This window comes from Octopus bimaculoides, chromosome 12 (assembly GCF_046866305.1).
Source record: "Octopus bimaculoides isolate indiv1 chromosome 12, ASM4686630v1, whole genome shotgun sequence".
Lineage (NCBI taxonomy): Eukaryota > Metazoa > Mollusca > Cephalopoda > Octopoda > Octopodidae > Octopus > Octopus bimaculoides.
This window is the reverse complement of record NC_142939.1, coordinates 38,234,836-38,249,964: the sequence shown is the minus strand read 5'-3', so window position 1 is coordinate 38,249,964 and position 15,129 is coordinate 38,234,836. Positions and strand designations below refer to the sequence as shown.

The 15,129-nt window shown below is 37.9% G+C and overlaps 2 protein-coding genes across 15 annotated transcripts in view; both read left to right on the top strand.

Moving 5' to 3' along the window:
• Positions 1 to 15,129, top strand: part of LOC106879092 (alpha- and gamma-adaptin-binding protein p34) — a 209,338-nt gene that overhangs the window by 49,443 nt on the left and 144,766 nt on the right. The window lies entirely within an intron of this gene.
• On the top strand, positions 8,041 to 9,617 carry LOC149133077 (uncharacterized). Its single transcript, XM_089360927.1, has one exon. It carries the CDS (start codon positions 8,591 to 8,593, stop codon positions 9,488 to 9,490), a length of 900 nt encoding a protein of 299 aa, XP_089217053.1. The 5' UTR covers positions 8,041 to 8,590; the 3' UTR covers positions 9,491 to 9,617.

The following is a 15,129-nucleotide window of genomic DNA, read 5'->3' as shown; positions in this document are numbered from 1 at the left end:
TATTATGTTGCCGTGGGCTTGAACTCTGCAAGAAGTTAAAATTTTTTTTGACTAAAACACAACTGGAACCCTAAGTAAGGCATGTGTAAAATTTGAATGAAATTGGTTGCGTAGTTCTCGAGTTTTAGGGATTCACACAGACAGACACACATTCTCATTTTTATATATATAGATATATATTATATATATTTATTATATATATATATATATATATATATATAATAGTACCCTTATTCCTGCCTAATGGCTCACTGACTGTGGACCCCACATGGATAAGTGAAGTGCTCAGTGCACAATTCAAGAGTGTTTTCACTTCTCTGAGTCACATGCAGATAAAGAACCCAGCTGATTTCTTTGACAATATCACTCAGCAGAAAAAGACTGCATCCATTACCTACATTGACATTGAAGAGGAAGATGTAATAGCTGCCATAAACGAAATGAGCTCAAATTCGGCAACTGGCCCCGATGGTTTCCCAGCTGTCTTCCTAAAGTCGTGTAAACAAGAACTAGCGGGACCACTCCGGATACTCTTCCAGAGTTTCCTTGCAAGTGGTAAACTTCACAAAAAGCTGAAGGAAGGCACCATATGCCCTATCCATAAAGGTGGAAGCAGAGCAGATTTCACATATTAGCAAAGTCATGGAACAAATTGTCAGAAGGAGATTGATTGTGTTCCTAGAAGAAAATGACTTGCTGAATGAGACCCAGCATGGTTTCCGTCCAGGTAGAAGCGGCCTCACGCAGCTCTTGCAGCATTATGACTGGGTCCTGAAGCAGCTACTTGACCATTCAAATGTTGATGCGATATATCTCGACTTTGCAAAAGCCTTTGACAAAGTTGATCATGGCTTGATATGTCACAAGCTGCGAAACCTTGGCATAGCTGGTAAATTAGGAGAATGGCTGCATGACTTCCTGAATGGTAGAAGTCAGACAGTTGCAGCCAATGGAGAACTATCTAGGGAAATGCAAATATTGAGCGGTGTTCCGCAAGGAACTGTCCTGGGGCCACTACTGTTCATAGTGGCCCTTCTGGACATGCCCATGGTCACTCAGAGAGCCACTGTCACTAGCTACGCTGAAGACACAAAACTATCTCAGGCAATAAAGAATCCTGATGATATCATAAGCCTGCAGAATGACCTAAATGCAATATACAAATGGGCAGAGCAAAATAATATGCAGTTCAATGCAAAAAAATTTCAAGTACTGCGCTACAAAGCCACAAGTGCCTCCCAACTGGCATACACAGGACCTGGAGGTACTGCAATCCCAGAACCACAAACAGTAAGAGACCTGGGCATCAACACGTGTAGTGATGCATCATTTCACATGCACATCGTCAAGTTGACAGCAAAGTGCAGACCAATGGCAGGGTTGGATACTGAGGACATTCCAAACAAGGGATCAAAAAGTCATGTTGACTCTATGGAAGACATTTGTTCTGAGCCGCCTAGACTATTGCTCTCAGTTGTGGTCACCACACAGTGTCAAGCGGACAGCAGAACTCGAAGCAATTCAGCGTCACTATACAGAAAAGATCGCCACAGTCCAACAGATGAACTACAGGGAGCGACTGAAGGCACTAGGTCTCTACTCCCTGGAGCGCAGGCAGGAGAGATATGTAATAATATACATATGGAAAATACTAGAAGGGCTGGTACCAAACTTTGGCATCAAGTACTACATGAATTCCTGCACAGGTCGCCACTGCATGGTACCAAGGGTACAGTCCACTGCATCTCACATAAGAACAAGGTACTGCAACAGCCTCGGTTTCAGAGGACCTCAGCTCTTTAATGCCCTGCCAAAACATTTGAGAGACCTACAAGACATGGATATAGAGGTCTTCAAAACAAAACTCGATGCTTTCCTCTCCACGATACCAGATGAACCAATGGCTCGAAATGAGGCACAGTTTAGGGCAGCAATGTCAAATTCTCTTATACACCAGATGTGCCATCAAAACTCTTGATTGGACTATATCAGGTGGAGGAAATGAGCCATGCAAGGAACGTGAAGAGAGCACAGCATAAAGACGGAAAGTCAAGGTGGTGCTCCAGCATGACCGCAACCACTTGGTTGAAACCCATAAATAAATAAATATATTATATATATATATATATATATATATATATATATATATATATATATATAATATATGTATATATATTTCGTTTTTGGATTTGGTTTGCAAGATTTTTTATGTGATTTTGTGTGTTGAAGCATATTCTGTTGTGTCTGGGGAGAGTCAGTTTCTTATCGTGCCTTAAAATTTAACACACTCACTGTTAAAAATAAAAATAATAAGTGGAAATTTTTACGGTGAGTGTGTTAAATTTTAAGGCACGATAAGAAAATGACTCTCCCCAGACACAACAGAATATGTATATATATATATATATATATATATATATATATTATATATTTATTATATATGTTATATATATATATATATATATATATATATTATATATTTATTATATATGTTATATATATATATATATATATATATATATATTATATATTTATTATATATGTTATATATATATATATATATATATTATATATTTATTATATATGTTATATATATATATATATATATATATTATATATTTATTATATATGTTATATATATATATATATATTATATATTTATTATATATGTTATATATATATATATATATATATATATATTATATATTTATTATATATGTTATATATATATATATATATATATATATATATATTATATATTTATTATATATGTTATATATATATATATATATATATATATATATATATTATATATTTATTATATATGTTATATATATATATATATATATATATATATATATATATATATTATATATTTATTATATATGTTATATATATATATATATTATATATTATATATATATATATATATATATATATATATATATATATATATAGTGTTGTACTTGGGGATGGTCATATTGCCAGTTTAGCCAATAAAAACACACGCACTGTATATTTGGTGTTAATTTGCTTCAGCTTTATATTACATTAATCTTAATCTTATTTCGGCCAGAGTTCTTTCGTCACACTTCTGTGACCTCATCAGTGGTCCTTTGTTTCCTTCTTTCTTATGTGTGTCTCCCCTTGCTAACTATCAGCCATTTTGTATTTTGTATTCCTATTGTATGTGTCTACGCACGCGTGTCCTTCAATGTGTCTGTGTCTTTTGTAAATGCATGTGTGTATGGGGAGTGTCTGTATCACCTATATTCTCTGTTAATACGTGTTCGTTTGTATTTGTTTTTATTTATTTATTTGTTCATGTGTGTGTGTGTGTTTTTTTTTGTTTTTTTTGTGTTTAATTAAATTTTGTTAACGTATGTAGTATTTAATTCCATTTGTTTATCTATGTATTGTATTATACTTTGTTCATATTATTATTGGTTTATGGGTAACATGTTTTCACATGCTGTGGTTTGTGGTTTGTTAGTGGTGTGTGTTAGTGTTCCATTCTAGTTTCCTATTCAGGCTAGGTTTCTCTTCTATTATGTGTGTAGCTTCAGTAATTTGTCTAAGTGCTGCATCACTGCTATGTGTAGATAAGATTTTAATTTCTATGTTGTTGATTGAGCCTCTATGTTCTTGCTCAGCGTGCTGGTACAGAACTGATGAGTTCTTCCCTTCCTTAAGTTCCCTCCAATGTTCGTTTGCCCGCTCCCCTATGCTCCTTGCTGTTTCGCCTACATATGTCATTGTCTTATTTCTGCATCGTCCCTCTGTACATCTTATACTATAGACCACATTTCTGGTTTTGCAGTTCGTTTGTGGGCTAAATCTACATACGATACAGTTCCTATCAGTGCAGGGGGTTCTACTGAAAGGGTATGTTCTACTGATAAGGGATTTAATAGGGTTGCCTGGCCTTTCAACAACCTTAATTCTTAGCTTAAGTTTGTCTAGGGCCCTTCTAAAGCGGTACGCCAGTTCGCCTCTAGGGGTGGTGTCGACGAACATGACGCTCTGGTACTTGTGGCTATCGTACCATGAGCTTGCCTTCCCTATTTTCTTCTTAGTCCTTTCTATGGTGTTCCATGATTTGCTCCTATAGAGTGGGCAAATCCCATTCCTATCGTTGCGTTTGATTGTTTCAAACTTTTTCATAGCTCCTTTGTATACCCTGATCCTTTCTTTATGGCTGTAACCTGAGAACTGCATGCGGTGGACGAAATGTTGTATATGTCTCTTTAATTCTGTAGGGTCGCACATGCAGGAGACATTTCGCATTACTCTGACGAGGTCTGCCATCAATATGCTGAATTTGGCATTGTCCGCAATAGCCGAGTTCCGGTGGATCAGGTATTTGGAGGCCATAGGTTTTGTATAGTGTGAATGGAGAATTCTGGTTTTATTGTTCTTAGTTTCTAGCCAGAGTTCAGTATCTAATACAGGTAATCTATGGTTAGGGTGTTTAGTAGGGTAGTCTATCGTAACTTTAATACTCTGGTGGATGGAGTTAGCTATTTGCTGGATGCTCTCCATAGTCTTAGTTTCTATTTCTATTTCAGGGGTACTCTCTTGTGGGGGTGTCTTTACCACTAAGTTGATATCATCGACATATCGAGAGTACACATTCACAAGTATGGAGTTCTGTGTCAGGCATTCCTTAAGCCTTCTGTCCCACCATACCATGAAGAGATTGGCCACATCACCGGCGATACTAACACCGATGGCTGCCCCCTCGTCCTGGGCGTATAATTTGTTGTTAAATTTAAAGGTGTGGCCTTTTAGGGTGACCTTTATACTAGCTCCTAGTGCATATGTAGGCGAAACAGCAAGGAGCATAGGGGAGCGAGCAAACGAACATTGGAGGGAACTTAAGGAAGGGAAGAACTCATCAATTCTGTACCAGCACGCTGAGCAAGAACATAGAGGCTCAATCAACAACATAGAAATTAAAATCTTATCTACACATAGCAGTGATGCAGCACTTAGACAAATTACTGAAGCTACACACATAATAGAAGAGAAACCTAGCCTGAATAGGAAACTAGAATGGAACACTAACACACACCACTAACAAACCACAAACCACAGCATGTGAAAACATGTTACCCATAAACCAATAATAATATGAACAAAGTATAATACAATACATAGATAAACAAATGGAATTAAATATTACATACGTTAACAAAATTTAATTAAACACAAAAAAAACAACAAAAAAAAACACACACACACATGAACAAATAAATAAATAAAAACAAATACAAACGAACACGTATTAACAGAGAATATAGGTGATACAGACACTCCCCATACACACATGCACTTACAAAAGACACAGACACATTGAAGGACACGCATGCGTAGACACATACAATAGGAATACAAAATACAAAATGGCTGATAGTTAGCAAGGTGAGACACACATAAGAAAGAAGGAAACAAAGGACCACTGATGAGTTCACAGAAGTGTGACGAAAGAACTCTGGCCGAAATAAGATTAAGATTAATATAATATAAAGCTGAAGCAAATTAACACCAAATATACAGTGCGTGTGTTTTTATTGGCTAAACTGGCAATGTGACCATCCCCAAGTACAACAACATCTGTTTCAACACACGATTTCACATCAAAAATCTTGCAAAACAAATATATATATAATTATATATATATATATATATACTCTTTTACTCTTTTACCTGTTTCAGTCATTTGACTGTGGCTATGCTGGGGCACCACCTTTAGTCGAGTAAATCGACCCCAGGACTGATTCTTTGTAAGCCTAGTACTTATTGTATTGTTCTCTTTTGCCAAACTGCTAAGTTACGGGGACGTAAACACACCACCATCGGTTGTCAAGCGATGTTGGGGGGACAAACACAGACACCCAAACATATACACACACATACATATATACATATACATACATACGACAGGCTTCCTTCAGTTTCCGTCTACCAAATCCACTCACAAGGCCTTGGTCGGCCCAACGCTATAGGAGAAGACACTTGCGCAAGACGCCATGCAGTGGGAATGACTCTGGAACCATGTGGTTGGTAAGCAAGCTACTTACCACACAGCCACTCATATTATATATATATATTACATATGTATATATTATCAGTACATATTGTAAAGCTGAGTTTGTGAGTGTGTGTGTGTGTGTGTTGCATCTATAGAAATCCACACCTTACAAGATAGCAATCTGAGAGTCACACCAATGGATTCCTCATGGTCGAAAATGCCCAGAATCGGCCATTTGTTTTTTATTTTTTTGTTTTTTGTTGCTTCCTAACACTTCAATTTTAAACCATAATTTAAACCATAACTTCTAACAATTTTCAAGTCGGAGCCAGTTGCAAACATGAGTTCAGTCCCCTTCTAGCGACGGTGTAAACAGAGAGAGAGAGAGATAATAGATTTTTTAAATTTCGTCTTTTTACTGAGTGATACACAGTATAAACGATATTCTCTGTTTCTCCACAATTAATTTCCAAATTTGCTGAATCCGTTGCTCTACTCATACCGACATATAGCTGGTCATGCGTGAACATGGGATACAGCAGTAGTTACCAGAGCAAAAATCTTCATTGTTGACTGTAGACACGGTCCTTCGCAAATGATCAGCTATTATTTTGTAAACAATGTTATGAAACTTCATATTTTCGAATTATATATATATATAAACAATATATGAGTATATGCATATATATGTACATGTATGTACATACCTTCATCTACATGTACATATAGATACATAACTGGGTACATGACGTGGCAAAAGAACATGGACAAAATGATAAACAAGGTACAACAAACAAGCAAGCCACATAGAAACATCTCCTTCATATATGTTTTTGGTGCAAATGGTTTTGTTATACGATGCCGTATCTTACAATCCTGTAAATAATAATAATAATGGTATTTTTATATAACATTAAAGTTTATGGCATTCACCGTGCAGTGACTAAGGAAAATAGTCTAATAACGAAGCATATAAGCACTTAACAGAAAAAAGAAGGCTTTCCTATCCGTGTGTGAAGGTAAAAAGACACTGACACAACGAGTACTAGGCTTACAAAGAATAAATCTTGTGGTTGATTTCTTCGACCAACGGCGGTGCTCCACCATGGGCGCAGTCACATGACTGAAACAAGTAAAGCAATAAAAATCTATGCCATTTTAATCCCGAGCAAGGCCGGGTATCTCTGCTAGTATATATATATATATATATATATATATATATATATATATATTTATATGTGTGTGTGTGTGTGAAACATAAATTATAAACAGAACACAAAGGATATCGCGGTACACGTTTTTCAAGCTTTATTAACAATCTGTCATTACATCAGTATAGGTATATTGTTGATATAAAAGATGGTTTAAAGCTATCTTCAACCACAAACAGTGCTAGTCCAAAGATTACATCACTAAAGAAAAAGTACACTTAGTATTACCCATTATAATAGGTTTTTCACATCCCTTTAAAAGGGTATATCTGCATAAAGGTTCGTTGGATTTCAAAAATCTGCCCATACTGTACTACAATTCAGCATAGAGTGAACGTTAAATAGATTGGATCGAGTTTATATTTAACTAGCGTGTATAATAGATTGGATTGAGTTTATATTTAACTAGCATGTATAAGATAGAAAGAGAAGATCAAAGGTAAAAAATAAAGTAAAAAGTAAAATATAAAAGTAATAGAAGTCAAACCAAGAGTAATAAAAGTAAAAATAAGGATAATAAAGTTAGATACATATATAAATAAGATTTAGCAAAATTGGAATAAAGTAACAAAAGAAATGAAAGAAATAAAAACATAAAGTAGAATAAATGATAAAGAGATAAAATACTATAGAGTTGAGAACAGGATGTTGCTTTGGATGGGATTATAGTGGTCATAAATAATTTCTTAGCTAGACCACTCGTTGAAATATAGATTAAGGTTGTAATTTGATATCATTGTGATGAGTGGTCAGTTTACCCAAACACACCACTAAAAGTTCCTAGCGTTATAAACTTATCTATTACATTATACACTACAACTCACTCACTGAAAACGAAAGAGACTACATCACCAATTTCGAACCAAAACCCAGTAACTTTTACGGCTTACCTAAAATACATAAGTCAGAAGATATTCAACAAGCAGTAAAAGAACAAGGAAGTGTATACATAAAAGTGCTATATCCAAAAGATTTAAAACTTAGACCAATTATAGCTGGCCCAGCATGCCCTACTCAACGTGTAAGCAATTTTATCGACATTCTTTTGAAGCCACTATGTGCCTACATACCCAGCTTCATTCGGGATGACATCGACTTTCTATCCCATCTTCCCAAAACCACTGAAACAAATTCAATCCTACTAAGCTTTGATGTAGTAAGCCTATACACCAATTTCCCACATGATTTAGGAATAAAGGCGATCAAGTACTGGGTAGATAAACATAGAGAAGCAATTCCCAACAGATTCACGGTGACATTTATACTAGACTCAGTGAGACTTATTCTGGAAAACAACACTTTCTTCTTCAATGGAAAGAACTATATCCAAATTAAAGGCACGGCTATGGGAACGAGGTTTGCTCCTGTTTATGCGAATTCGGTGATGGATTACTTAGAACAAAAACTCTACCAGGAAATAGAAGTGAGATACAACACTGAATTTAGGAAGTATATTGAAAAAGCATGGAAGAGATACCTCGACGATTGCTTTATAATCTGGACAAAATCTCAAAACACTGTGGAAGAATTCAACACCCTCCTGAACAACCTACATCCATCCATCCAATTTAGAAAGGAGATGAGCAGTACCAAACTCCCATTTCTAGATATAATGGTAGTTAAAAAGAACACCGCCATTACCACAGATATATATTATAAACACACAGATAAACACCAATACCTGAATTTTAAATCGTGCCATCCACCCCATACAAAACGTAACATCCCATACTGCTTAGCCAGAAGAATCTGTACCATTGTAGAGGATCTAAAGATCAGAAATCAGCGCCTGATGGAACTGAAAGAATTTCTGCTCAAACAAAAATACCTGTCACTACTCATAAAAAATGGTATTCAGCGGGCCTCGAAAATACCCATACAACAATTGAGGACACTGAAAAGAAGAGAAAAACAAGAACAAATCATACCATTTATAGTGACACACAACCCATGCCACCAGAACATCTTCAATATTGCTAAAGCAAACCTACCAATCCTTGCACAAAGTAAGGATTTGAGAAATATCATTACAGATCAAAGTATAACTCTCAGTAAGAGACAACCTAAAAACTTGAAAAAGCTATTAACAAAGGCAAGGTTTGACCTCAGCAACAAAAATCAAACATTCACTGTGTCCAAATGCAATGATAGCCGATGCAGTACATGCCAATCAATTCATACTGGCCCATATATGAACACAAAAACAGAAAATATTCACCAATGCGAACATGAACTGCAAAAGTAGAAATCTAATCTACTGCATCAAATGCCCAAATTGTGAAGAACTGTATGTTGGCCAGACAGGTAATGCACTATCGGAACGCTCACGTGTGCATCAACAACAGGTTAAAAACCCAGAGTTCCGCCAAATACCAGAGTAACCATCTGGCAACATGTGGTCGAAAAACTTTTATATTTCCATTCCATAAACTTTACAACCTGAATGAAATTGAGAGAAAACACAAAAAAAAGGATTTTATTAAGAAATTCAAACTCACTCTTAACAAACAATGATTAAATTAATCTTACTTGGGGTTTAAAAATCTTATCCCTATAACTAAAACACAAAAAATCTCTCAAATGTCATCATTTCTAAAAATAAACATTGAAAAATGGTTTCACATCATCTCTAAAAATAGCCAAACACCTACTGCTGCAAAGGAATGTGTATAAAAGACAAAAGGACAGCCAGTCAACTGCAGTACATCTGTCAGACGGGACCTTGCTGACTGCTATTAAGCAGGAAAGTATACTAGTCCTTAAATATATTTAATATTCAATATATATATTCAATAAGACATTCAATACTTCATTTCATTTTACTATTTATATTATATATCCCATATTCTATATCCCATATTCTATATCCCATATTCTATATCCCATATTCTATATCCCATATTCTATATCCCACATTAATTTTATAAGAATATAAATAAAACATAAAAAACAGACAGAGTTGGAACTCTTTTAAATAATATATTCCTCTATACACTATTATACAAACCCCTTTTTATTTTTTTTATTTTTAGCTATGATAAATCTCTGAGTTTCGGATGCCGGGGTGGGAGCCCACGCCAACATCTCTTCATGGCTACTGAATAAGTGTCACATATATATATATAATATATTATATATATTATATTATATATTATATATCATATATATATATATATATATATATATATATATATATAATATATATATTATATATATACTAGCAGTATAACCCGACCTTGTCCGGGTGTGACTCATTATGCCATCTACGATAAGTCTTGCTAGCTGAAAATCAACTAAAAAAGAAAGCCTTACAACGAAAAAACCCTTATGATGTAAATATGTTCATAATTCAAAAGACGATGAAATTAATAGGGAAAGTCTGAAGGCTGTTTTGCGTAAAATTATTAAGCATACGTAAATTTCATCCGTGTAATTGGCTATAGAAATGCTTGTGCAAAACAACTTTTTGCGCTGCCCTGATTATACATAGCAGGGTAATCCCTTTTCACAGGAGCTAGGATGGCAATTTGTGATAAAGCAATTGCTGTCGATCTGTTGATAAACAGTTTTGTCAGAATTCTATCAGATTGGGCAGAAGGTGTTGATGCAGCATTTTGCATTATGTTCAAAGTAGCTACTGGAATATGGTGAATTGCTGCAGTCTGTGGCTGTCATTTTAAACCGGTTGCTGTCTTTCCCCAGCAAACTCTCTTCTTTGGAGGCATAATCTATGTATATATTAAACAGAACAACAAAAGTTATAATAGATGGCAGGGTCGGTACTTTTCACATATCTGTAATTTTTCAGATTAACACCCGCACGATTACCCAACCCTAATCCTAAACCTAATCCTAACACTAACCCTAAACCCTAACCCTAACCCTAAAAACGTAACCGTAACATTCATTCTAAACCCTAACCCTGACCCTAAAACCCTATCCCTAACACCCTAGTGAAAATCGTGGTAAATTTACAAAACATTGACGAACATGAGTTATATTTTACTGAAAGATTGTGTACTTGCACGTGTATGCTTTTGAGACAGCGAGAGAGGAAGAGGTAGAGAGGGGGAGAGAAAGGAATAGGGGTAGTTAAAAGTTTTCTTATGACTGCTTCTCTTCACTGCCTATTACTTCATTAGAAATCTAAGGATGCACATAAGCACATAATAGAGAAAAATGAAACAAATATGGACGACTTGCTCTGAAACACCACCGAGTGGGGAACACTTCTCAAAAATAACCTGCAGTTGTTTCCTTTAAAATTCCTACATGCTTGAAATGTACATACATCAAGGTACATTTGTACAAAATTTCATGAAAAAATATTCATTTTCCTGGAAGTTAAGAGGAATTTAAGTGGAATTTCCGAATATTGTACCCCACCCCACTTCCAAAACACTTTCACCGAAATTTTTTGTGTATTTGGAATTTACATAATAAATAATATATGCATAGAAAATTTCATTAAAAAATATTCATTTTTATGAAAGTTATGACCTTCCAAAGTTGGGAGATACAACTCTGTAGTTATGCCATCAATCATCATCATCATCATCATCATCGTTTAACGTCCGCTTTCCATGCTAGCATGGGTTGGACAATTTGACTGGTGAAACCGGATGGCAACACCAGGCTCCAATCTGATTTGGCAGAGTTTCTACAGCTGGATGCCCTTCCTAACGCCAACCACTCAGAGAGTGTAGTGGGTGCTTTTACGTGTCACCCGCTCGAAATGGTGTCTTTTATGTGCCACCCGCACAAGAGCCAGTCCAGGGGCACTGGCAACGATCTCGCCCGAAAACCCTACAAGGCCAGTCAGGCGGTACTGGCAACGGTCACGCTCAGGATGGTACATCTTATGTGCCACCCGCACAAGAGACAGTCCAGGGGCCCTGGCAACGATCTCACTTGGCTTGCCGAGTCTTCTCACGCACAGCACATTTCCAAAGGTCTCGGTCAGTAGTCATCGCCTCGGTGAGGCCCAATGTTCGAAGGTCTTGCCTCACCACCTCAGCCCAGGTCTTCCTGGGCCTACCTCTTCCACGGGTTCCCTCAACTGTTAGGGAGTGGCACTTTTCATGCAGCTATCCTCATTCATTCTCACCACATGTCCAAACCAGCGCAATCGTCTCTCTTGCACACCACTACTGATGCTTCTTATGTTCAGCTTTTCTCTCAAGATACTTACACTCTGACGGGTATGCACATTTACATTACACATCCAGCGGAGCATACTGGCTTCCTTTCTTGCGAGCTTACGCATGTCCTCAGCAGTCACAGCCCATGTTTCACTGCCATGTAGCATGGCTGTTCGTACACATAGGTCATACAGTCTGCCTTTTACTCTGAGTGAGAGTCCCTTTGTCGCCAGCAGAGGTAAGAGCTCTCTAAACTTGGCCCAGGCTATTCTTATTCTAGCAGTTACACTTTCAGCGCACCCACCCCCACTACTAACTTGGTCACCCAGATAGCGGACGCTATCAACTACCTCTAGTTTTTCTCCCTGGAATGAGATAGAAGTTGTTTCCTGTTTGTTTACAGTGTTTGTTGCACCTGAACATCTGCCACATACAAAAACTAACTTTGTAGTTAATCTGCCTTTGATATTGCTGCACCTCTTATGTGTCCATAGCTTGCACCGGGTACATCTTATAGAGTTACTACCTACTCCTTTACTGCATACTGAGCAGTGCCATCTACCTGAAGGGGTTTGTGTTTTATCTACCTTCCTACTTATTAGGATTTTGGTTTTTGCTAGGTTGACTCTAAGGCCCTTCAATTCTAGTCCTTGCTTCCACACCTTAAACTTCTCCTCTAGTTCTGATAGTGACTGCGCAATTAGTGCAAGGTCATCAGCATAGAGGAGCTCCCAGGGGCAACCTGTCTTGAATTCCTCTGTGATCGCCTGGAGGACTATGATAAATAGGAGGGGGCTGAGGACGGAACCTTGGTGGACCCCTACCTCTACCCGGAATTCATTACTGTACTCATTTCCAACCTTCACCTTACTGACAGCATCTCTGTACATGGCTCGCACAGCTCTCACTAACCATTCTTCTATCCCAAGTTTCCTCATTGACCACCAGATAAGGGGTCGGGAGACCCTGTCAAAGGCTTTCTCCATGTCAACGAAGGCCAGGTACAGAGGTTTATCCTTGGCTAGATATTTCTCCTGCAGCTGTCTCACTAGAAATATGGCATCAGTGGTGCTTTTACCTGGCACGAACCCAAACTGCATCTCATCTAAATTGATTTGCTCCCTAATTAGTTGGGCTATCACCCTCTCCGTAACTTTCATAACCTGATCTAACAACTTGATGCCTCTGTAATTATTAGTATCTAAAGCGTCACCTTTACCTTTGTAGCAGTTTACTATGGTGCTGCTACACCAGTCATTGGGTATGACTCCTTCGTGTATCACCTGGTTCGTAATACGGTTGACTAGGCTGTAGCCAACACTGCCAGATATTTTGAGCATCTCTGCAGTGATTCCTGATGGGCTTTCCCTGTCTTCATACTCTTAATTGCTTTATCTACCCTGGTACTGTCAACTCGGATATCTGGTCCCTCTGTTGTGTCGACATACGGCAGGCTCTCTTTCTCCCATTCATTCTCTTTATTAAGCAATCTATCGTAATGGCATCTCCAGACCTCTTTCTTTGCAGCCTCATTTAGTGCAAGCGTACCATCATCCATGCGAACACATTTTTCTCCTACAACATCACTATTCTCTCTCCTACACTGTCTTGCAACACAAAATACCTCGAGTCTTTGGTCCTCACGGCGCAGAATATTGGCAAATCTTTTCTTATCTGCTTCCCCTCTGGCTAAATAAACCTGTCGCCTAGCCTCCCTTCTGGCACATTGGTACAATTCCCTGCTACCACCGTTCTTCCAGTCCTTCCAAGCCTGTTTCTTTTGTCTAATAGCCCCGTCTACATCCTTGTTCCACCACCACGTTACTCTGGGTCGAGAGGGGACTTTACACCAGCCACAGATCTGGTCTGTGGCTCTCAACAGGTTGTTCCGCAGAAATCTCCAATTGTCTTCCACGTTGTATGATGCTATATCCCCTTCTATTTCGTCAAATGCTTCAAGTAACTTGTCTCTAAATCTCTGTCCATTTGCAGGGTCTTTAAGTTTCCATACCCTTCTCCCCCAGGCCGGTCTACTTCTGGGCACCCATATTGCCTTGATCTCGAAGTCGCTAACTACTAATCTGTGTTGGGGTGTACATTCTTCACCAGGGAGGGTTTTGGCATTTATAAGCCTCCCTCTTTCTCTAGTTCTGGCGAGGATGTAGTCGATTTGGCTAGAGTGTCTGCCGGATTGGTAGGTGACTAGGTGACAGGCAGGTTTCCTGAAGTTGGTATTGCAAACCATAAGATCGGTTGCATCACAGAACTCCAGCAGTCTGGTTCCCTCCTCGTTGCGGGAACCGAAGCCATAGCCTCCACGTATGCCATGGAAGCCTCCAGCACGACGTCCGACATGACCATTGAAGTCACCAGCCACAAAGAGAAGGTCTCTGTCTCTTGTCGACGAGGTAGTTTGCAAGAGGGTGTCATAGAATTGGTCTTTCAGCCCATCCGGGAGCCCCGGTTGAGGGGCATAGGCTGAGATGACAGCAGCTAGCCTATGATGAAGCACTAATCTAATCTTAAGTACTCTGTCACATACGCTAACTACCTCGATTACCTTATCAACCCATTTCTCTGCTAGAAGTATTCCTACGCCCCCGACTCCATCAGTGTTCCCTGCCCAGAAAAACTTGTACCTGTGTTCTTTTCCTGTGAGGAACTTCGCAGAACCTCCTCTCCATCTTACTTCTTGGATGCAGCACAGATCTACGTGTCGCCGTTCAAGCATCTCAACAATCTC

Coding starts and splice junctions, on each gene's coding strand:
- LOC149133077 (XM_089360927.1), top strand. CDS start 8,591: ATGGGAACGAGGTTTGCTCCTGTTTATGCGAATTCGGTGATGGATTAC.